The sequence below is a fragment of the Chenopodium album genome, chromosome 11 (assembly GCF_948465745.1).
Source record: "Chenopodium album chromosome 11, dcCheAlbu1.1, whole genome shotgun sequence".
NCBI lineage: Eukaryota > Viridiplantae > Streptophyta > Magnoliopsida > Caryophyllales > Amaranthaceae > Chenopodium > Chenopodium album.
The window spans coordinates 49,165,426-49,190,513 of NC_137844.1; the positions used below are offsets into that span (position 1 = coordinate 49,165,426).

The window sequence follows — 25,088 nt, forward strand, 5'->3', positions numbered from 1 at the left end:
TTGCAGGTAAGCGCGCAGCAGTACAGCACACACTCAAGCTGACGTGCAATTAGAAAGACCAGGCCAGTACAACAGAGGGTCCCATCACGTGCTTCTTCTCTGCTCTCAACTCCCCCCTCTCTCTCTCCTTCCCAAATCATCCCGATTTTGGACACCCATCGCCGGGTCGAGGGAACAAGAAACAGCTTTGATCCGTTTCAAACCCCTTATTTCGGAGTATTTTCTTGTCAACTTCAGATTTTTCACTTCAATTTCGCAATTCCCAGAACCCCCAACTTCAAAATATTTGCACATTTTTGAGGAATTCATAATGAAAAATGTCAAAGGCAAAGGTGTTTTTTCGGCTCCTGGTGATTATATCTACTTCAAATCCCAAGTTCCTCTTCACCAAATTCCTGTAAATTTTCTCAATTTAACTTAATTTTCTATCATATATGATGGGTTTTTGTTAGTTTAAGCTCAGACTTTTTTCTTCCTTTTTTGATGATTATGCTGTTTCAATTGTTGTAATGAAACTATCCCATTGATTATTATGATTTGGGTGTTTAAAATTTCTTGGGTTTAATTAGTGAATTGGGGTTTATTTGGAGAAGGGTGGTTGAATTTTTGAATGGTAGATAGAAGAATGAAATTTTGTTTTTGGGAATGAATTTTGCACTTTCATATGTTGTTTTCTGTAATTTTTATACATTAATACCAATTTATCATTATCTGGTACAAAAATGAAGTATCAAAATCATTGCTGAGAAGTGAGCTCCTCATAGTCCCTCCCTTCTAAATGCGTGATGCTGTGAAAACTGTCAGACTAATTTATGTTGAGTATCTATTAATGTCTGAAGAATTCATAATAGTCCGTATCGGATTTTCGATGATCAAGTCTCTTATTGATCTTAGTTTGTCATAGGGACTAACGGAGCTCGAAATTTCGAGTGGTTTGTATCTTGAAACCTTGACATTCACCTCTTGTGCAGTGTGGTGCCTAACCAAGAAATACAAGTTATGATCTAGTTGTGTTTAAATTTTTTTTATAAAGGATTGGCAGTCTCAGATGTTTACATAGCTAACATGGCAACTTTGGCAAGTGGCATTGCTTGATATAATTTGTAGAACTGTATTTTACGGCCGTGTGTGAGGCCACGTGCTTCATAGTGTCATTGATTTAATAATGGAAATCATCAGTATATGATTGATTGTCTACTCTGTGTTACAATTTCTCCCAACCTAATATATGTCACATATGTTGTTTATTATCATAATCTTCATTCAATGCTTTTTTGCTATAGGTTGGCTTAAAGCAATGGAGATATTATGACTTTGGTCCAAAGGTGGTTCCTCCACTCATCTGCATCCCAGGGACAGCAGGATCAGCTGATGTGTACTATAAACAAATTATGGCATTGTCAATGAAGGTAGTGTTTTGATTGATTAATTGATTCGACCCTTCTTCACTTGTTTCTTTACAGCTGCATTTGCAAATTTATGTATAAGTAATTCAGAATTCTAGGTTTTTCTATACTTCTTGATTTACCAACTCAGTGTTAAATTGTTGATTATTTTGCTACTGTGAGGTTCGGTTTGCATTTACAATTTGCTACCTTATTTGCTGAAGTGGGCCAAATATTGCCAATTTGCTAGGTTTTTATTTATTTATTTTTTTTTTTTTTTTGGGTGTAGTTTGCGGGGGATGAGGGTAAACTCGGTTTGTTGTAGGGATGCAAATGAATATATTTATTCCTCATTACTTTATTAATTGACAATGTTCATTCTCCTTGTGATATGCTTAGCTCTACTATTTAATGAATGTCTATTAGTCTTTTGTATTGCTTTGGAAGATTAAAACTTATGATTAGCAAAGCTCTTATATCTCATGTTCTTCATCTATATACTTCCTTTGTCCCACTAGAATGTGAAGAACAATTACTTTTTAAGCTTTGGTTGGGTGAGTTTGATGAAACAGAAATTGGTGGGACCAAAGGTAGTGTATGTGAGAGAAATTTGGTGATCCCTCATGAGTCATGACTATTGTGGTATGGGGCAAACTCAATGGGACATCCCAAAGAAGAATATGGGGCAAGGACGAAGGGATTATATGATATATATCCAGGGAGGTAGGGACATGAAACACTTAAATGGGTTATTTTCTTGTCTAACACCTTTAAGTACTTTGATAGTTTGATATGCGCGCTTAGTATGTCAAACACCAACCTTGGTATGAGTCCATATGACTCATATGATACTTGATAGGATCTATGCATTGTATGTTTTTAAGTGATATAACTACAAGATCCTGGTAACACTGCAGTTGATAAATGTAAAATAATCCTTGGGTAGTATCTATTATTCATGACACTTCTAAATCTGGAACTTGTCTACATTAGCAGTATTTAAATTCAGTGTACCCTTGCTAATTTAGAGGTGAACACACTTTTAACCAACTCCTTATGTTAAGAATTTCAATTATTCAGACGTGATCACATGAATCTAATATATGACCATCCACTAAAACTGCACTTGATGCCATATGAATGGCCCCGAGAGGCGAAATGATGGGAGCTTGAGAGGATCCACTGTATGATGTTTACCAGTACATTAGCAGTATGAGTGGCCCCGAGATGCGAGAGGATGGGAGGTTGGGAGGATCCACTCTATGATGTTTACCAGTACATTAGCAGTATGAGATGCTAATGTAGACAAGTTCCATATGAGTGGCCCCGAGAGGCAAGAGGATGGGAGGTTGAGAGGATTGTTTACCAGCACTATATTTGTTAGCGAGCCTTTCTTTATTGCTGGTAATTACTGCTGCTTGTACTTCCCATTAGCTTTGTGGGCCCTGATCAGAATTTAGGCCGATATGCCTTGTTCTAAATGCGAGACAGTTAAGGAATGTAAATCTACTTCTTGGCTTCTTGTACAGTTTGTGAGTTTAGTGAACCATTTTTAAGAGCTTCTCATGTTTCTCTTGTGTGTTGATCGAGTGATTGACAAATTTATTGCTTCACATAATCTTCTCAAATCTTAAGATTCCCTTCCTGTGCCTTTTCTTGGAAACATGGGAAGAATTGGATCTCCAAGAATTTTATCTATTGCACACATCATCCGATGATTGTCCAAATGTTGCTAATGTAAATACTGGACTAGTCCAATATTGTCCAAAAGTTACACTATATGTTGAATTTTCCCTAGTTGGGCATATCTCCAACCCCCCCCCCCCCCCCCTCCCCCCAAAGTATAATTATTATGAATGGTTTTGATTGTAGCGATCATACTTCAAGAAATCTTTATTTATTTTTCTCTGTAGGGTTGTTGGTAATTTGGTATAAATAGAACATTTCCTGCATGCTTAGATATTGAATATTTGCAATATACCATTAGTTTCTCTGCTTCCTCTTCTCATTTCTCTCTCTCTCTCTCCAGTTCTAGCGTATTTGAACAGTTACACTTAACTGAGTTTCTTGCAAAATTTTCTTCCTCAGGGTTATCGGATCATTTCTGTTGATATTCCTCGTGTATGGAGTCATCATGAATGGGTTCATGGATTTGAAAAATTCTTGGACGCGATTGATGTTCATCATGTAAGCATATCTTGGTCATCTTAAAGTACAACTTATTATGCATGACATTTTCTGCTTTATTTGACTGATTTAAACTAAATGGTAGTGCGCTGTAGGGCAGGAGGCCTTCACTTGTAGGAGTAATTATTTTATTTTCATTGGTGGGATAAAAAAAATTTCCTCATGAAAAATCTGATGTGGAGGAGAGGGAAAGTTAGAGAGAGAGTGGTGAAGAATTTTTTTTTTCTTCACCATTGTGCATGCTCTAAAAGAAAGGGGGGGGGGGGGAGTTCTGCAGTATTTATTGCATGGGAGGGCAAATGGGTTTGTAACTGAGATGCATGGAGAGAATGGAGTCTCTTACAGAATTTAAGAGCAAGATGGGAAATGAGGCAGTACGAGGTTGATGTTTAGACTGCAGTATTTATTGCATGGAGGGGGGTTGGGTGGGGGGGGGGGGATGTTTCATGCTTCATGGTTGATGTGGTTAAGCAGAATAATAAAGCTAAAATTAAAAAAAATTGCTAGATATGTGCCATTAAAATGGACACTACCTTTAATTATATCCTGCAACTAAAGCAACCAATTTTCTATCAATCAATTTTTATTTATTTAAAATTCTGCTTCAAAAACATTAACTCTCTAACTTAAAAGTGAGCCTGATATTGTCCAATTGTCAATAGTATTTTAGTTTAGACATGGCCTCTCTATTCATCGTATAGTTTTGCTTAATATGTGGGATTCTGAAAGCTTCAGTTGGATCCTAACAATTCTTCACTCATTAGATTCACATTTATGGAACATCGCTTGGAGGCTTCTTAGCACAATTGTTTGCTCAACATCGTCCAAGACGAGTCAAGTCATTAGTACTCTCAAATACATTCTTGGATACACGTACTTTTGCATCCTCTATGCCTTGGGCTCCTGTGTAAGTCAAATTTACTTAGCTGTATCAGCTTTCAGCCAACTGATATTGCAAGTTTGCAACTCCATAAAATATATTCTAGTGAATTTTCTTTGTTCTCACCCATTTTAATATTGTCTCTCATTGTGAGGCTAAAAATTTTAATTTGTGAATGGCTTTAAGTGCTCCACTATTTTACCTATAGTTATCCTACTTTCTTGTAGATCTTTTAAATAATCAAAGTAGCTTACTATTTGAGTATGATTCACAAAATCCTTAATGAGAAATTTATGATCACTATCAGCTTTGAAAAGACACAAGCCTCACAGACTTGGTAAATTATTGAGAATTGTATTCTTTATATTTCTAATTTAATTCCTTGTAGGTTGATGACTTGATTGCCATGGACCCTATAAAAATACTACAGGATCCAAAAGTTTAGCTGCAGGATTGCAAAATTTTTGTCTATAAATTTACTAATTAGCATAACTACATTTTTGGAACTTTTGCCCGAAATATTGGAAAATAAAGTATAATTGTATTTTACCATATTTTGTTCACTCAATGTCCCTTTCTTTTTGCATGTTACTTAGGACATGCTCTGATTATTGTGCAAATTATGCAGTGTGAGCTGGGCACCTTCATTTCTTTTGAAACGATATGTCTTGACGGGTATTCGAGATGGCCCCCATGAGCCATTTATTGCCGATTCTGTTGATTTTGTTGTATCTCAGGTGAAGTTCGTGATGACTCTCTTGATTAATCAACCATTAGATTCTGTTTCCATTCTAGTTTCAGTTTCTAAATAGGGTCAAAATCCAGTTTTCTGTGCAACTGATGCATTTTTTGCACAATAATCAGACCTTTTTCCATTCTACTTCATACCTTTTTCCTTTTCTTTCCCTTCTATTTTTTTTTTTATAATTTTTATAATTTTTTTTTTAATTTTTGAGACGGTTATTAGTTTGTAGCAACTTTCTTTGTTTCATTTTGCTTTTTAAAAATCTAAGCATGTCGCTATCCTCAAGAAAAATCCCTCTTTTTTTAAAATAAAAAAATCTTCCTGCTTTCTTAACACAATAGAACTAAACCTTTTTATATAGGTTGAAAGACTTTCAAAGGATGATTTGGCATCTAGATTGACTTTAACAGTGGAATCTGCTTCAGTTGGACCTCTTCCGCTACCAGATGCATCTATAACTCTAATGGATGTATGTTTCTCCTCTTAATACAGTATTTATTATTTCCGTTATAGTTTGTGCATGATTTTTTTTCACAAGAATTATGTTTTGTTTGTCACCTGACTATGTTAAACATTATACACAGTAAGAGGTATTATACTTTTAAAATTTCAAGTTAGGATTTGGGAGCAACCTGTATTGGATACTAAGATGGGAGCACTGGGAATATAATTTTGTTTTAAACATACTGCATGAAGCTCTCTTTGGTCTTGTAAGATGATGATATTCTTTTTTTTTTTTTTTAAAAAAAATTGAGAAGTTGATAGGTTTTTCTTTTCCCTGTCCTTGAGGTGGATTATTTCACATGGCATATAATTTCCGTGTACATGTATTTATGTTTGTGACCCTCTGCCATGTCCTCAGACAAATGACTATTGTGCGATTCCACAAGAGCTTAAAGATGAAGTGGGTGAAAGGTATCCTGGAGCTAGACGAGCATTCATAAAATCTGGGGGTGATTTTCCATTCTTGTCACGACCTGATGAAGTTAATTTGTATCTTCAGGTATTTTCCAAGTCTCTCTCTCTCATCAGAATTTACTTAGCCTGTTGGATCACCTTAGTGCTTCCAATTGTTGGTGATCAGTTATGTGACACTTGTGCTTGGTACAACAGTTGCATCTTAGACGTGTTGGAGTGGAGCCTCAGCCAGACATGATTCAAGGTGCACCTAAACCCACTGATGTTGGCAACCCTTCTGCACTAAAACAGAGAGAATATGATGATAACGGATCCAATGATGTTGGAAGCTCCAGAGATCCATCAAATAGTGAACTGAGAGATGATAGTGCTAATAACTTACCAGATAATGATGAGCATGAAATAAAAAAACTGCCTAAGGGGAACGAAGACAGTTGTAAAGGTCCATTGGGAGGTGATGAGAGAGAAGATAAAGATGATCCACCCGGAGACGATGGAGGATTCCCTAGGGGTCCCTCATATTACAATGAAGCCAAGATTGCCAAGGAACCAATTCAAGATGATGCTGAAAGCTCTGGAGCAAAGAATAGTGGAAGTACAAATTCCGACGACACTCCTAAAGATTCAGAGACAAGGCTTTTCGCTTCTCTTTCAGATGATATGATACCTAGTTTCTCAAATGAGCAATGGCCAGGTAATCATCTGGTTCACTTGTTTAACCAAGACCTACAAAAACTCTCTGCTGCTAGAATGTTTTCTGACTATCAGCTGGTTTTGCTTTCTTATGTGCTTCCCGCTTACTTCGGGGCATTGTATATTACCTGTTGTGTGCATTCTTGTAGATGTAGATAGTTGGTGAACTTGGTGTGATATGATTGAAAGTTTGCACAGCGTTGTTTCTGTTTTTGAAATTTTGAATACAAAGCTATTTGCCATAGGCAGATGAACTCCTGGTGATTTGTTGGATGCTATGGTTTTCCCTTTATCGGTCTCATTCTTCTCCTCCAAATTTGATTGATTTGCACCTGTTGTTGCCTTGACAATGTAGTTTGATCATCTGACTACTGCAATGAATAAGTACTTTTCAGAATCAATTCCTTTTTTTGGTTATTGATTGTGTATTTAGTGGAAAGACTGAAGATATTGCGCTCTTTGATGATTACTAATGTACCAACTATTGTAGGGTTCGTTTTACTAATATTAAAGATCATATACATGGTCTTATTAGATCTTAGCGTTACTTAATAATTCTTATATGAACTAGTCTCTACACTGATGAACTATAATTTTATCGTACCTTATATGAACTTATTAGCTTCTATACAAAATATTATATTATTCAAATCTTTATAAACTTATTACTATAATCCATATCTGATCTTATTAAACTTAAAATAATGTAAAAATGAGGTGAGGTGAACAAAGTCGTACGAAGTATATTTATACCTATTTTACTGTAAGTTGGTCTTGTGAGCGTGCCACTTGTGACGGTAAGTGATCACATTTTATATAGTCGGTCCAAAGTAGACAAGCAGTTCATTCTTTAGAGCAACTCCAACAGCAAGCTAATTGCCAAATTAGCTTGGCATGTCACATAGGATTGCAAAGCTATTCTTCTTTCTAGCTAATTTATGCCACAATGGTTAAGCTAATTAGCATTTAGATTTTTCAGCTTTATTTTTTAAATAATTAGTATTTTATTAGAGACAATTAATTTTTAAGCTAATTAGCTTAGCTAAGCTAATTTGCTTGGCATTAGCTTGGCCAAGCTAATTATTAAACTATCCTCCAATGGTTTGGCTATTAGCTTGAAAATTATTAAAATTGCAAGCTAGTCCCTAAAAGCAACCATTGGAGTTGCTCTTAGTGCACTCAAGTTAAATTTGAACTTTCGAATTATTTCCCATGATATCGTCATTCGACATTAATGTTTTGATTCTCTGTATTTTCTTTTGAACAATTAACACTATTTTCTCCGTCCCTTTTTTACATTTCTGTTTGTAAAATTACACGGGAATTAAGAAATTAAGAATAAAACAAATAACAATAAAACAAAACATAATGGGAAGTACAAAACATTAAATGATGTATTTGAGTAAAACAAAGATAGATTAATATTTAATAATGTCATGTTATCAATCATTCGCAAAAAAAAAAAAAAAAAAAAAAAAAAAGGACCAATAACATGCTCATGTTGGAAAATTAAGAACCAATCATATTCATCTAAATTTAGGCACAAGGATTCTGAATTTTTTTAGGGGGAAAATAAGAGTGAGAATAGGAAAGTAAGAGTGAGTATTAATTACAAAATAGAAAAAGAGGGATAGTTTGGAATATTTGGAAAAAAAAATACTTACTAAAAAAGAAAAGGAGGAATGTAATTTTAGAATACCCAAAAAAGAAAGCAGGAATGTAAAAAAGGGATGGAGGGAGTAGTAGTTAATATGTTATGATTTTGACATTATTGCCAAATTTCTTGTTATGGCCTCAAATTAATTGTTGAGTAATCTTTGGGAACTCATCTCACTAGTGAAGTAATGATACAAATTTGGTTGATTAATGATTATAGGAATTAGAATTGTACGTGAAAGAGACCCACTATTGATCATAGAGGACTAATAATAAACAACCTCGAGAAAGTAAAATTTCTTGTATAATTTTATATCAACCAAACAAACACTTATTATAACCTTATAGAATCGATTACGAAATTGAACCATAGTAGTCGTAAATCTTGTAATATTAATACAGGAGTAGCATAAGATTTACAATACATAAACCAAGCTTTATAAATCTATAGAAATTCTAGGCTTAATTAATAACATAATAATACAAGTAATTTATTATAATAGCAACGTGATCACTTATCAAGAAGTTGAGAAATAAACTCTTCATACTGAAACCTTCCATCATCTCCAACATCAATTTCTTGAATCCATTCATCAAACTCAGCCGGATCCAACTTCTCCCCAATGTTGGTCAATATATGTCGAAGGTCCGAAACCGACACGAAACCGGAACAATCCTTATCAAGTACCCGAAAAGCATCACGGAGCTCCGACTCGAACGGATCATCAGGCTTCATGTACTTAACCATAAGTTCAAGAAACCTGTGGAAGTCAAAAGGGGAGGTGAGTTTCTCTCTCTCTAAGATATGGCGGAGTTGCGATTGAGTCGGGTTCGAGCCTAATGAACGCATCACGATACCGAGATCCGACGGAGCGATCTTACTGTCTCCGTCGGTGTCGAAAAGAGAGAATGCTTCTCTCATTGAGGCTGTTTGATCTTCATCTTCATATTCTTTTCCCATTTATTTGAATTTTTGGGTATTTTTTGATGTTAATTTTGATCTAAAATCTCACTAGAAAAATTAAAGTGAAAACGTATGTGGAGTTTAAATGGGGTTTGGAACTTGGATGTTTAGTACTTATGTCATTATGTGAGTGATGAATGATGAGGATGCATTAAATTATAAAGACGTGGAAGAATTATGGAGGATCATGTTAAATTTCATATTGGGCGGGATATTTTATTCGTATTTTAAAAATATTGTTTTATTTAAATTTGTGTTTTTTTATTTAATGATCGGATGTAAAAGTAGGCGGATAACTTGGAATGTATGTCATCCTTTTTTCTGAAAGTTCTTTACACTTTTAATTTTAGTTGGATCTTGAAAGACTATAGTAGAATGGTTTGAACTTTATCAGATTAAATTAGAAAAATTTATAATAGATCAAACTAAATATTCTATCAAACAAGAAAAGTTAAATCAGAGTAGATATTCTAATATTCAGACCGTTTTCGTTAACTATGGTAAAAAGAACATAGCCTATATATCGAAATTACTTAAGATCTAGCATTGTACTTAATTTGAACTCAACTAGTTATCTTATTATGCATAAAGGATATCCAATGATGAATGTTACAAGAGTAAATAGTATGATTGAAATTACTTAAGATCTCAACTAGTTAATTAGTTGTGAAGCTAACTGTTAGCTTTGAAGATAGCTGTTAGCTATCAACAAACTGTTACATATAAAAATTAATATTTTATTTTTAAAATTATAGATTAAATTTTTAACAATTACCTTAAAAGCTACCCCTCTAGTTTCAAAAGCTAATATTTGTAACTTTTCATAAAAGCTACCTCCACTACTTAAAGCTATCCTAACCACTACTTTGCTAAATACTCACATTTTTTGTTAAGTAGTGGTTTGACTATTCAAAAACTAGCGCTGAACACGCCCTATGTATATAAAGAATGTCCAATGACAAATATTACAAGAGGTAGATAGTATAACAAATCTAGAGAGAGAAACTCAAAGGACAAAAGACTTTGAAAATTGCAATGAGTTTAGTTTGGCCAAGGACAAATCAATACACGGACAAATTACTGAGACTTAAAATTACTGGAGTAACTTATCATATTTAACAGAGTCACAACTCATAAGGATGATAATATAGACGAGATTTGATATCAAGATTTAACTCTAATTAAAATTTAAATCAACTTAGCTAATCTGCTAATTAACACTCACACATCAAAAACAGAACTATTTACATAATTTAAAGACACGCGGTTAAGATGTTTTGCTTTGTTATCAATTTGTCTCTACAGTCTACATATGTGATTTGTGACTTCATAATCATCTAACTTAAAATAATCTAAATAAGTCCCATATCATGAAATTTTTGTATGGTAGATTGATCGAATTGTATGCTACTTTTCTTAGATTTTATAATAAGGTTAGAGAATTTGTATTTTATATATTGACTACTTTGGCAAACTGTCTACTAATTCTACGAAATGAAATGATGGTGACGAGATCTTGGATCTTTAGACCAAATCAGAGATAATGAGATCTTGTCCTCCATATTGCATTAATAAGACAGATAATCTTGTATTAAATTCAAAACAGATCCTCAATTTAATATTTAGCTGATCCAATCTCATTTGCTTATCACTCACCACGAGTACGTACTAGCTAGATAGAATCAAATGGATCTATGGGCATATTAGTGTTTATTTTAACTTTTAACATACTTTTTGACTAATTAGCAATATAATTGACAAGTGAACAATGGATTGTATCTAATTTTGGTGAAAATTGTGGTTTTTGACGCATCTAATTAAACTTTCCTTAAACCGAAAGTTTATAAGTTCAATTTTCAAAAACATGATTTTAGTTCCCTGACTTTTAAATTATTTTAAGATAAAAAATATTTAGGACTGCATATAAGAAGCTAAAAATGGAAATAAATAAACATTTATTACACCGATTTACTCGTGAATTGTCGATAAATTCCCAAAGGGCCTGTTCACATTTACTGAACTGAACTGATTGGAACTGAACTGAACTGAACTGATTGGAGCTGAACTGAACTGAATTGAAATGAATATTTTATGAGAGAAGGAAATTAGGAGCTAAACTGAACTGAACTGATTAAAGCTGAACTGAATTGATTGGAACTGAACTAAGCTTGGCTGAACTGAACTAAACTGAACTGAAATTAAGCTAAAGTAAACAACCCCTTAATACTAAGAAAGGAAATATATTAAATGGTTATATGCAACCCTTAGAATTGCATATACCATTGCCCTTATTTTAAAAATGAAACAAAGTTATATCATTTCATAATAAAGATCAAAAGTTCAATCCTTGATGATAACGGATCACGTGATGAGTTTTTGTTATAGTTGAAATTAGGTTTTATATTTTTATTTTTCTATTTTATTTATTTAGTATGATTATAGCAAGTTATGTGTATATCAATTAACTTGATTCGAAGGTCTTAGTCCTCTTAAGGGTGAAGGACCTCGATTTTACATATAAATCACCAGATATAATCACAACTAATTAATCACTCATTTATTATTCTACTAACTAAAATTTGATTTGATTATTAAAGGTAGCCCTCCTCTTCCGTATAGTAATCACCTAATATAGGACGTGTTCGCCGCTAGCGTTTGAGTAGCTTTTAGGTAGATTTTAGTGGTTTGACTTGACAAAAAATGTGAGTGTTTGACAAAATAGTGGTTAGGGTAGCTTTTTAGTGGTGAAGGCAGCTTTTATGAAAAGTTAGTTTTATTAGCTTTTGTAAGTAGAGGTAACTTTTGAGGTGGCTGTTGAAAATTTAATCTATAGTTTTAAATATAAAATATTGATTTTTATATGTAATAGCTAGTCAACCGCTATTTATTGAACACTCATACCTAAATTATCTATCTTCACAGCTACAACTAGTTGATAGCTAAAAGCTACCTACACAGCTAACAACTATCTTCACAACTAACAGCTACCTTGACAGCTGTATTTTGCCGAACATGCCCATAGTCAGAGTAAATGGGGTAAAAGTTAACTAAATACACTTATACACCTAAAAATCGTAATGTGTGGTTGGTGCATCCGGCTGCACTATGCGAATGGTGCACCCGTAAAAAACATTACGTATATTTAAAAGAATATGAGCGAAAAAAGAATATTATAGACATTTATAAAGAACATGAGCATAATATGTTCTTTGAGTTTGATTATTATGTTCTTTGATTTTGAAATATATGTTTTTTACATTGTACAATATGTTCTTTAATGTATGTACATAAAAAAAAATGTTAAATTCAACAATCTGAATAAATATGAAAAAAAACATGTTCTTTAATATATTATCATGTTGTTTTTGTAAAGACTTTATGTTCTTTGTGCTTGAGGTGATCAAAGTTAGCCCGACTCGATCCGGCTCGAATTTGGGTAGAATTTTTTGGCACAAAATTTATTTTTTTGGGCGGGTTTGGAAATGCATTTTTAGTTGCTTTTTTCTGACCCGACTCAAAAGCCCGCACGACCCGACTATTTTGGGCGGGTTTTGGGCACAAATATTCCGGCTCGAGATTGGGCTGATTTTCTTTTACTTCGGCCCGACTCGAACACGACCTAACCCGTCCAATGATCACCTCTATCTTTATCAAACATAGGGTTCTTTTTCAAACACAATTAACCACGTGAGTAACCAGGAGTCCATGAAAACTAACATGTTCTATAATGTATTATCATGTTCTTTTGTTAAGGCTTTATGTTTTTTTGTAATGCCATCTTCTTTGTTAAACACAAACATATTCTTTTGTCAAACACATGTATGTTCTTTTTCAAACACTAATATGTTCTTTTTTTCGCTCATGTTCTTTAAAATATGCTTAATGTTTTTTCTGGGTGCACTATACTATTTTCATAAAGTATATAACAAATGTAGCAAGAATTTCAACATAAATCAGATACTTCATTTGTTTTTTTTTTTACTTTATTCGAGTATTCAATATTTATACATTCTATTTTAACCTTAATTGAAGGAAAAACTAAGTTGTTTACAAATTTGTTTGAATCATTTCAACCTTTAATAAAGTTGCCATCATAATATTAGATTTTTATAATTTTTACTTACTAAGATATTAAAACTATTGACTGCTTTGATAATCGTGATTAATGAAACAAGTCAAGTAAAATCAAAGGATGAAGTATGAAAAAGACATGTTTAATTTCAATACAGAAGCACATAATTACCAAGTAAGATGAGATGGTTGATATTGGGTGAGCCCGCTGCATGCAGTTTGGGTCTGCCATATTTTAAACGCCCAGTTAAGAAACAAAAGTGAGCAAACAAGGTCAAATTAAATACAAATGCAAATCCGGTACCCACAAAATAAGGGCACTTTTAATGCAGTTTCAGAGTTTGCGTCCCACACGTTTACCGAAAGTTAATTCCCAATTCGGATCGGGTTCAAAATGGGTTTAATCGGGTTAATTTCGGGTCGGATGAATTTGGGTCAGATGAATTTGGGCCAGGTTGATTTCAGTTCGGATGATTTCGATTCAGTCAAGTTCGATTTGATTAAGATAAGGTTGATCCTTTGGTCAATTTCGATTCAATTCCTTTTTGTGCTTGGTTATTTTTTATTCAAATTGACCCAATTTATATCCAAATAAGGTTATTTTTAAACTAGAGCTATTATTGAGTTTTTACCTTATTATTGGGTCGATATCAAGTCATTCATGTGAGTTGAAAGAAGAAGTTTAAATGTTCAAGTATTACATATTATTTGTAGTAAATTTTAGATGAGACGAATATAAAGTTTATAAAGTAATTTTATATAATTGGTATGTACATGAAGTAAACTTGTTACTTCGGATTATTTCATTGTAGTAAAAAAAGTTAACTTATTAATAATTAGTAAATATGGTAGTATAAGAACTTGAATAAAAAGGTCAATAATTAATTATGGTTGGGTTAAATTCGGTCGGGTAAAAATCAAATCGAGTTAAAAACAAATCGGATTAGATCGGTTATTTGCCAGGTCAATTTCGGATCGGGTTGAGCTCGGGTCGGGTCAAATCGGTTCGGTTTGAGTTCAGGTCGGGTCAAATCGTATTCGGGTTGAACTTAGGTCGGATCAAATCGGTGTCGGGTTAAGTTTAGATCGAGTCAAGTTCAAATTCGGGTGGAGTTCAGTTCAGTTACAGATCGGGTTTGGGTCTTGAATTTCTCGGATCAAATCGGATCGGTTACAGTTCAAAACAAATAGTTTTTTTCGGGTCAGTTCGGTTTTGACACCTCTAGGTAAGGATACCTACACCCCCCTCCTTACCCACCTCCCAATTAAAGTACTACGTAATTTTTGTTAAAAAAAAGAAAAAAAAAATTTATACTCATCATCACCATTGTTATTCTCTAAAAACTTCATCCTATCATTTCTCTCTCCAAAAACTTTTATATTTTCATTTTCTCATTCCAAAAACTTTCGACCTTCATTTTCTCTCTCCAAAATCTCCATATTTTCCTTCATAAGAGTTTCATAATCATCTATTCAAGTCCCCCTTGCCGGAGCTTCATCGTCAACGCAAATTGATTGACAAGGTATTATTTTCTCTTTCTTTTTTCATTTCAACGATTTGTTGTAATTGTTAATTGTTGATTTTATATATTTACCTTAATTTTTTTCCCAATTTAATTATCAATCATAGAGAAGGAAAATATTAAAATATTGGTTGAATTATAAACCATGGAAACGTTTAATATACTCTAGTATTTTCCAATAGATCTAAAAAAATAGGTAGGAGTTTGTGATTTCACTATTTTTTTTGGGAATAGTCTTTGGATTTTTTTTTTTAGTTTTGTGCTGAATTTATTAGATTATCATTGTTGGACAAATTTTTTTTTGAAAATAATGCATGTACGTTTGCTGTAATTTTCTGGATTAATTAATCTATTTCGTATAATTGCTAAGAATTTTCCTTTTTAATAAAATGATAGATGTTCATTCTCGTTTTGATAGATGTTCATTCTCATTTTAATTGATATTTATTTATATAAATGAAATCAAATGTGCATTGTAAGATAATATGATGTTTAATTATTTCAAGATAATATGATGTTCGTTTGTATTTTTAGTTAACGTTAAATACATACTAATATAAAAAATGCATATTTGAGTTCTAATAATAGTTCATTTTCATATTAAAATGTGATCATCTAAATAACGTTGTGTGCATGTTCATCTAGATATTGATATATACTTGTGTATTACATATTAACAAATATGCACTTGGTTATTGATACTCCTTCATTTCAATAACCTAAATGTTCATTTAATTTTGATACATGTTTATTCTCATTTGGGTACATGGTCAATCATCACACATTCACACATATTGGCAACTATTCATTTCAATTTGGAATTTTAATATATGTTCAATCCCATATGGATATATGGTCAATCACATGTTGATAGTTGTTCATATGGTAACCTTAAGAACATGTATAAATGTGCATATGTGCAAATATATTAATGTGATCCTTTTTCCATTTAAGTGCAAATCATTATAATTAAGGATAATGAACATTTATATTTTATAAAATGATCAATCACAATTTGAGAGAATATTACCCTAATTTTGTATTAAATTAATATATGCTTGTGAGCGTCATTTTAATGTTATACTACATACATTTCAACTCTAATATTGATAGATGTTTATTCGAACTTGATACATAGATGTTCATTTAAATATGTATATATTCACACATATATTAATGTATGTTCATTCACATGCATGTTAAAAAATGTTCAACAATAAATCATATATTGTTCATTCATCATAGACCTTTGATGATTCTATTTTAAAATATAATATAATCTTATCACTACAAGAAAAAAATTTATTTGCTGCTATTAATTTGTTGCGTTTTTGGCATATTGCTGCAAATTAAATTGAGTTTTGCCTATACACAATATTCATTAGCAGCGGTTTTAGAATATAACCCCTTCTTTTAAATAAAAAATATTGATTAGCAGGGGTGTTTCCATTTAACCACTGCAAATCAATTAAATTTCCCACACCCTAAAATTATTTCCCTTGCTTTACCCGCCTAATTTTTGTCGCCCCCCCTCCTTCAACCTTCAAAACTCTCTCTCCTAAATATTTTCGCTCTGAGCATTACCACCGATTATCGCCCCTTAAGGATCTCTGCCCCTCACCGGTGACTGTCCCTCACCAGCCACTACAATTCTCACCGGCCACCGCTTCTCTCAGGCTACTCTCAGTGGTCACCGCTTCTCTCAAGCTACTTTCACGCAATTGATGCAATTATCCTCTCAGGTCACTCTCAGGTGAACCCTCAACCCACCGCTTACTCTCAGGTGGACCACTTACTGTCAGGCGAATGTCAACCCATCGAATCCTCAAACGGTGTTCCCTAGGTCGAATCGCCAACGACATCTTTTGAAAGGTAATGTTTAATTCTATTTCCCTAATTGACAACGAATTTTGATTTGGGTAATTTGGTGTTTCATTTTTGCAGAATTAAACTGATTATGTGTTGTTTCATTTTGGGTAATTTGGTGTCCACTTTGAATCTTAGGTACCCGCTTCCTTCAGCTTCAAAATTGAAGTATCAAACCATCAAATCCCCTAAAATTTCTAATAATTCTTCCTCTGCTAATTTGAAGAGGTAATCTTTACACTTTATATTTATATATTTGGGTAATTTTACACGGATTCATTAAAATTTAAGCTTAAAGTTGATTTATTTACTCTCTTGAAACAATAAAAGTAGATAAGGAATTTTCTCCTAACTATAAGTCAATGATTGATACGATGTGATTAATTATCTAGTTGCTGGTAATTGTCTTCTATGAACTGATTTGCTGTTTGTGGAGTGATCTTAGCTATACCATTTATTGTATCATTAGCAATTCTAAGTGTTGATATGTGTTGAAAATAGTTGATATAACAATTAGTAGAAGGATTGAATGCATGACGATACTGCATGTTGTATTTAATGAGAATGCTAGAGGCTCTATTTTCAACAAGCCTCTTTTCTTTTATCTTCTGCCAAAATCCTATTGTTGTATGTTCTGCCAAAACTTGCATAGGCTTAGTTGCCCATTCATGACTTACATGTGCTTGTGTTTGAAAATTGATGGATTAGTTGTGATGTTGTAACGTATTGCTTTTGCAATTTTATTATGTTTGTAGTGGTTGTTCTTTGGATATGGATCGAAGTTGGATGTATGCTCCACGAAATTCGATAGAGTTTATGAATGAGGTGGATGAATTTTGCAACTTTGGATTATCAATCTAGCATGGAGGATGATGAATTTTATTGTCCGTGCGTCGATTGCCAGAATGTTGAAAGGGTTCCTAGTATCACAATACTAAGGGACCATATTATTCGACGTGGATTTAGGCAACAATATCATGATTGGTTATGGCACGGTGAGAGTGGAGTATTCAGGGGAAAATCTAGCTTAGACTCTGAATGACATGTGCAATCTAATGTCAAACTTGAACCTGAACATCCACTTATTTATGATGATGAGATGCTTAGGGTGGGTGCTAATGGATCTGAAGTAGATGAGGATACTGACTCTGACGAGGTTTATGTTGATGAGGAGTATGACATTGAAGAGGATAATATAGAAGAAATGTTACAGGGGGTTGAGCATGAATTTGATGAGCGACCTCATTTATTTGAGATGTTATCAGAAGCGGCTGAGAAACAATTATATCCTGGCTGTACCGCATATAGCAAACTATCTGCCGTTTTGACCTTGTTCAACTTGAAATCAAAGCATGGGTGGTATAAAATAAGCTTTACATCCTTGTTGGAAGCATTACAAGACATGCTTCCGAAGGGCCATGAATTGCCTAAGTCGACTTATTATGCTAAGAAGTTGATGTGTCCGTTTGGTTTGGATTATGAGAAAATAGATGCTTGCCCAAATGATTGTGTGTTGTATCGAAATGAATTCGCACATTTGGATGAGTGTCCTCGATGCAACAAGTCTCGTTACAAGTTGGCGGACGGAGTGCAACCTGGGGAGGGTAATAAAGGCCCTTCGGCTAAAGTGCTTTGGTATTTGCCTATAATGCCAAGGTTTAGGCGATTGTTCTCAATAAAGAATGATGCAAAAAATTTAAGGTGGCATGCTGATCGTAGGAAGAAAGACGGACTTCTAAGGCACCCGGCAGATTCTCCACAATGGGATCTTATTGACAATCAATTTCCAGAATTTGGCAAAGAAGATAGGAATCTTAGGCTTGCTCTTTGTACGGATGGAATGAATCCATTTGGTAGTCTAAGCACCCAACATAGCACATGGCCAGTTCTCTTGGTTATTTATAACCTTCCACCTTGGTTATGTATGAAGCGGAAATATATGATGATGCCTTTGTTGGTATCAGGACCTAAGCAACCCGGAAATGATATTGATGTCTACCTTGCTCCACTCATCGATGATTTGAAAAAAATGTGGGATGAAGGGATATCGGTTTTTGATGCTCATTCTAATGAGTATTTTACATTACGGGCTATGTTATTTTGTACAATCAATGACTTTCCGGCTTATGGTAATTTGTCAGGGTATAAGATCAAGGGAAAGAAGGCATGTCCAATATGTGAAGATGAGACAAAATCAACCTATTTGCCGAATTCTGGAAAGTATGTGTATAGAGCTGCTCGAAAGTTCCTTGATAGGATGCATCCTTACCGATAGAAAAAAGCTGCATTCAATGGTAAGGTGGAAGAGGGGAGAGCTCGTAGGCCATTATTAAGAACAGAAGTTTATGATCGAGTTAGAGGCATTGAAACGGTGTTCAGAAAACCAAATAAAGCCACCGATCCAGAGGTCATTTGGAAAAAAGAATCAGTGTTTTGGAAGCTTGAATATTGGCAACATTTACCTGTTAGACATTGTTTGGATGTCATGCACATAGAAAAGAATGTGTGTCATGCCATTCTCGGGACACTGTTTAATATTCCACACAAGACAAAAGATGGGGTGAAGGTTCGCAGAGATATGATGCAAATGAAGATTCGACCAGAGTTATGGTCTGTGATTAAAGAGAATGCAAAGAAAGGAAAAGGAACCTCATCGTACTTGCCTCCTGCTTGCTATACATTGTCTCGAGAGGAAAAAAAGAAATTTTGTGAGTGCCTTTATGACATTAAGGTCCCTAGTGGATATTCATCCAACATTAAAAGACTTGTCTCCAAGACCGAATTGAAATTAATCGGTATAAAATCCCATGATTGTCATGTCATGATGCAAGTGTTCTTGCCTATTTCTATTCGTGGGATATTACCAAAGCATGTTAGAGATGCCATCACAAGACTTTGTTCATTTTTCAATACTATATGTAATAAGGTGATTGATCCGAAGAAGTTAGATAGTTTATAATCAGAATTCATCGTAACATTGTGTCAATTTGAGATGTATTTCCTACCTTCCTTCTTTGACATAATGGTTCATTTGGTCATTCATCTTGTTCGAGATATTAAGCTTTGTGGTCCGGTTTTTATGAGATGGGCTTACCCATTTTAAAGGCATATGGGATCATGCAGCATAAGGTGAGGAATCCAGCTAGACCAAAAGCTTGTATTGTTCAAGGGACGGTGGCAGAGGAGATTGGTAACTTCATTGCTGAGTTTGTGTCCAAAGCTCAACCTATTAGACTCCCAAAATCTCGACATGAAGGGAGGCTAGAAGGTAAGGGAACGATTGGTGGTAAAGATATATTTGCCTCTCCACAAAAGCATATGCAAGCACACCTCTTTGTGTTACACCATGTTACGGAGGTTCATCCGTACCTAGAGAAGCATATGAGGGAGTTGAGGTCTGCAAATCCTACCAAAGGTGAAAGGGTCCTAATGTTAGAACATAATCGCCTTTTTATTGATTGGTTCCGTGATGAAGTGATGCATGAGTTGTCCCAAGCAGGAAACAATGTCTCTGACACGATCAAATGGTTAACATACGGTCCTCAAGAAATTGTACGCTCTTATGAAGGGTATGACATCAATGGATATAGTTTCTACACTGAACGTCAAGATAAAAGATCAAGGATTGTGCAAAATAGTGGTGTTACGGTTGTTGCTTCCTCTAGAGAATATGTAAGTGCCAAGGACAAGTCCCCAATTGATGCAACATTATCATATTATGGAGTAATCCAGGAGATTTGGGAGCTTGATTACACAGAATTCAAAGTGTCTCTATTTCAATGCAAGTGGTCGGAAAAAGGTCGACGTGGTGTGAAAAGGGATGGACCATTCAATTACACTTTAGTTAACATGAGTCGTTTCCGTGACACTGCTGAGCCATTTATATTAGCATCACAAGCCAAACAAGTGTTCTATGTAAGGGACATGATTGACAAAGAATGGTATGTTGTTGTTCAAGGGAAGAGATACATTCTTGGGATAGGTGATGTTGATGATGAAGAAGAGTATGATAAGTTTGATGACACGCCACCATTCCCAATTCCAGAATCTAATGAGCCTGAAGGATTGGACGTTGACACTAATTACATGCGCGTAGATCACCAAGAAGGCATTATTGTTGAAGAACCTTAATGATCAATTCCTTATGATCATGTTGCATTATTATTTCTGTTGAACTTTAGTGTAATTTTGGTTTTTTTAAATCATCTGACTTTTTGTGCATTGCAGTTATTGTACAATTCAGTATTTCAGTACTATCATATATAGTGCAGTTCAGTTTTAATTGATTCTGTTTTTACTACTATTTATGGCACTTGAAACAACCTGAAACGAAAGCTAAGGGAATTTTTTTATCCACTTTATACTGCTGTATATCAAGGTCTGCCATTTCAGATTTACCAAGGTCTGCCATTTCAGATTTACCAAGTCACAATATATTTGGAGGTTTATCTCATTCTGTTTTGGGAACACAAAACTGAACTTCACATTAAATCACAACGAGCTTCCGCCACTTGAGTTGCAAGTAACTATTAATTACCATTTGATTAATTACTTTTGCAATGAACTTCACATTCTTGCTTTCACATTTAAATTGACTTACTATGTTTAAATAAATTGTAGGGTAAGACTTCATGTCATCTACTTCTAACGGATCCTGAAACGGGAGCGATATACGACGTGACGAGTGTTACTGCATATCCACTTGTTGAAAATGAGGTGGTTCATCTTATGACCATGTTACCTGGTCATGTGAAAGTGGAAATTCATACTGTGAATGAGGAGTTTTATGGGCTGCCACTTCCCGTTCCTGTCTCGGTATTTGAGATTGAATTTTTACAACATGGGATTGGTACATACGTACAATGGCCGTCATCATTAATAAAATTCCAAGCCGAGGTAAGATCGATGGTAGCAACTATGATATGTAATTTAAATTTTATTTGCTTGTTAACTTACTTATTTTACATGTGACATATTAGGAAACACTCCAAACAAAGAAACTCAAGCGATTGTCACCTGAGATCATTGTAAGGAATGACTTACATTCTTCTGGACAGGCCTTCCAAATAAGCCCACTTGTTCCCTAAATGTTAATGGCGTCCCTTAGCCCAGATTGTGAATGGCTGGCAACATTTTTTGATTCCTTGCCAAATGGGAATCCCATTGCTGTAACATTAGACTACGCTTTATTCCATTATGAAAAAGATGGGAATGCATGGGTTAGTAAGGAGGATGTCTTCCAGTTCTTAAGAGGAGCGAAGCTGAACATATCAATTATTCAAGTATTCATGAGGTGATATAATATTCACAATTGTTACGTAGTGATTGCATATTTTGCTTTTATATCCTCCAACTCGTTATATATAAGTTGATTTTGTATATCTAGGTTACTCCAACAAGAATTGAAATCAAATGACAAAGTTTCCACGGTTGGATGGTTGTGTCCAGAGCAGACTTGTGAGAGCAAAATTCGTAAGAGCTTGCAGGAAATTCATGAGTATGTCTTCAAAGCAGTTAGAAAATCAGTTGAAAATGGAGAAAAATTCATTTTGGCACCAATTTTTCAAGAGTAAGTAGTAAAGTTACAACATATTATGCAATACTTAAGGGTACATATGAATAATAAGGCAACATTTTCACATTTTGATGTAGGGAACATTGGATGCTTCTGGTAATATGTGTACCAACCTGCACCATTTATCAATTTGACTTTGCTCGTCCAACATCGACAAGAAGTGTCAAAATGAAGACTATTGTGAGCTTGTAAGTCTATTCCTTTATTTATTGTTTCCGTACCTACATATATATGTGTAAGAAATTACCAAGAACTAATATAAAACTCCAATGTTCTAACTAAGTGATGAATATGAATAGTTTTTTCACAAGGTATAAGCTAAATGGAAAGCGTGTGAATAGAAAAGAACCTCTATGGAAACTCGTTAAGGTAAGTACATAATAAGTTTGTATGATATTGTTTGAAACTATTTTGATATCCTTAAAATTATTTAACTTCGTCATTTACTTGTTTCTTTTCTTGAATTTTACTTAGTGTGCTCAACAAAGAGGCGGTTTCGAGTGCGGCTTTTACATAATGAGGTACATGTATGACATACTTTCCGGATATAGTGATGCAAATGATATTGATAAGGTATGTTTTTCAATTCTGTCAATTAAATTTGATATTGAATATAACTCTTTCATTCATACATATTTGACCTTACTTAAAATTAAAGATAGAATAGAAAGGTCCATTTAGTCCTATTATCTTGAAAATGACTCTTACATTTATATATAACCTTATGCACTCTAGTTAAGGGTATGAATTAAAATTGGAACCAAAACATAGTCATAGTACCACTTTTGAACGTGTTTGAAGTCATTTGTTGTCCAAATGACTCTAATTTCGAGAAATGAGATTTTTCTATGTCCTAAATTCATATAAATATACTTATTATTCGCATACAACCTTAAGTAGACTTATTATTTTTATTATATTACTTTAATTACTAACACTCTTTTTTATATGCGTCATATTCTAGGTTTTACACATCTTTCAACAAAAATCCTTACACTGATGGTGATATTGATGATGTACGAAACAAATGGGCCTCGTATTTCACTAATTATTGTGTGTGATCTTAGTTATGTTCTTTTAGAACATTCTAATGTTAGTTTTGGATTGATATATGTACAAAAGTTAATCGTACACTTTGTTTTAGATTATGACAAATTATTTTGGATGAATGAAAAAATAGCATGTTCATGAAGTTCAGGATTACAGGTTCTTCACGTGTATATTACTCATAAAATAGGGGAAATGCTGCCGAAATTTTCTTTCATTAATAATTTATTACCAAATAATAATCCAAAAAGGAAAAAAAAAAGATTCATTAGCAGCGGTTAATACACAAAAAAAACGCAGCAAATTTATGCATTATTTACCTGGTACATTATACTTATTTGCGGGGGGGGGGGGGGGGGGGGGTTTAATAGAAAACCGCAGCAAAAAAATGCATTTATATGCGGCAGATTTGCAACAGCAGCAAATTAATCAATTGATTTGCTGCCCCCGCGTTTGCTGCCCCTCCAAAAACGCCGCAAATTAATCACTTTTAACCGCCGCAAATTAATGTTTTTCTACTAGTGTATGGTATTTCATCCACATATAATATCAATATATATTAAGTTTTATTTTGACATATTGAATCATTATTAATGGTCATCTACATATTAATAGATATTCATTTTGATTTTGATATATGTTCTTTTTCATATTAATAAATGTTCATTTAGAATTAATATATGTTCATATAGATTTTATACGTTTTCATTCTCATATCGAAAGATTTTTATATCTTTATAGTGTGTTCATTTCTGAATTCATAATTGTTATTCATGCGTAAATGTTCAATTTTAAATCCTTAGATTTCACGTACTTTTGTTTGAATGTGTTGTTATTATTTTTTGAATACATACCAGTAACATTTTTTATTATCAAAATTAGTAGTCAATTTTATCTTTTAGCTTAGATAATTTTTTTTTTCGAGGAAAGCCAACGGAACGACTAATTATTATTAATACTCAAACAAAAATCCAACGTAACTACATCTTCTACCACACTTGGACAACTCCCAACCCACACCCTAGTAGAATACTCAAGGGGGGCAAGGTGAGCCATAGAGTGAGCAACAACATTAGCTTCCCTAAAAATATGAGTAAAAACAACATAATAGAAAAAAAATCAGCTATAGCCTTAATCTCTTTTGCAAGTAATCCCAGAAACGAGCCCTCCATTACTGCCCCATTAACCAATTTCACCAAGTTCTCACAATCACTTTCAACAATCACTCTTTTAGCATTGCATTGAACATCCAATTTCAATCCAAGAGCCATCGCCTTCGCTTCGGTAAAACTAGCATCCCACTTCTGACGGACTTGCTGGCAGCCCGCCCTCACCACATCCCCATTATGGTCCCTTATAACTAAGCCCATACCAGATCCTGCATCTCCAAACACCGCCCCATCAACATTCACCTTCAGCCTACCTTCGCAGGGAGCACACCAAGAAGCATTCTCACCTCGTTTCCTGGTATTAACTCGTGGGACAACAACTAGTTGACGCACTCCTGTAAACACGTTAAGCAATGATTTAGCAGCATCTACAATCTCATCAGGGACCCCAAGCATAGCTCCATTAGCT

The 25,088-nt window shown here is 34.0% G+C and overlaps 3 protein-coding genes across 3 annotated transcripts; 2 read left to right on the forward strand and 1 right to left on the reverse strand.

Moving 5' to 3' along the window:
- Positions 1-90: 90 nt before the first annotated feature.
- Positions 91-7,072, forward strand: LOC145569036 (uncharacterized). The gene is made up of 8 exons (XM_081628413.1): positions 91-397; positions 1,284-1,409; positions 3,474-3,572; positions 4,337-4,479; positions 5,081-5,189; positions 5,559-5,666; positions 6,060-6,200; positions 6,311-7,072. The coding sequence occupies exons 1-8, from the start codon at positions 311-313 to the stop codon at positions 6,965-6,967; spliced, it is 1,470 nt and encodes a 489-aa protein (XP_081484539.1). The 5' UTR covers positions 91-310; the 3' UTR covers positions 6,968-7,072.
- Positions 7,073-8,855: 1,783 nt separating this feature from the next.
- On the reverse strand, positions 8,856-9,442 carry LOC145569037 (putative calcium-binding protein CML13). Its single transcript, XM_081628414.1, has one exon. The coding sequence runs from the start codon at positions 9,423-9,425 to the stop codon at positions 8,976-8,978; it is 450 nt and encodes a 149-aa protein (XP_081484540.1). The 5' UTR covers positions 9,426-9,442; the 3' UTR covers positions 8,856-8,975.
- Positions 9,443-17,987: 8,545 nt separating this feature from the next.
- On the forward strand, positions 17,988-19,847 carry LOC145566751 (uncharacterized). The gene is made up of 2 exons (XM_081626071.1): positions 17,988-19,052; positions 19,164-19,847. Exons 1-2 carry the CDS (start codon positions 17,988-17,990, stop codon positions 19,845-19,847), a joined length of 1,749 nt encoding a protein of 582 aa, XP_081482197.1.
- Positions 19,848-25,088: the final 5,241 nt, after the last annotated feature.

Bases quoted from the DNA above. Each gene is read 5' to 3' on its own strand.
- LOC145569036 (XM_081628413.1), top strand. From the start codon at position 311: ATGAAAAATGTCAAAGGCAAAGGTGTTTTTTCGGCTCCTGGTGATTAT. The intron at 398-1,283 runs GTAAATTTTCTC...TTTTTGCTATAG, and splicing joins TTCCTCTTCACCAAATTCCT to GTTGGCTTAAAGCAATGGAG. The intron at 1,410-3,473 runs GTAGTGTTTTGA...TTTCTTCCTCAG, and splicing joins TTATGGCATTGTCAATGAAG to GGTTATCGGATCATTTCTGT.
- LOC145566751 (XM_081626071.1), top strand. From the start codon at position 17,988: ATGCTTAGGGTGGGTGCTAATGGATCTGAAGTAGATGAGGATACTGAC. The intron at 19,053-19,163 runs GCATGTCCAATA...CCTTACCGATAG, and splicing joins ATAAGATCAAGGGAAAGAAG to AAAAAAGCTGCATTCAATGG.
- LOC145569037 (XM_081628414.1), bottom strand. From the start codon at position 9,425: ATGGGAAAAGAATATGAAGATGAAGATCAAACAGCCTCAATGAGAGAA.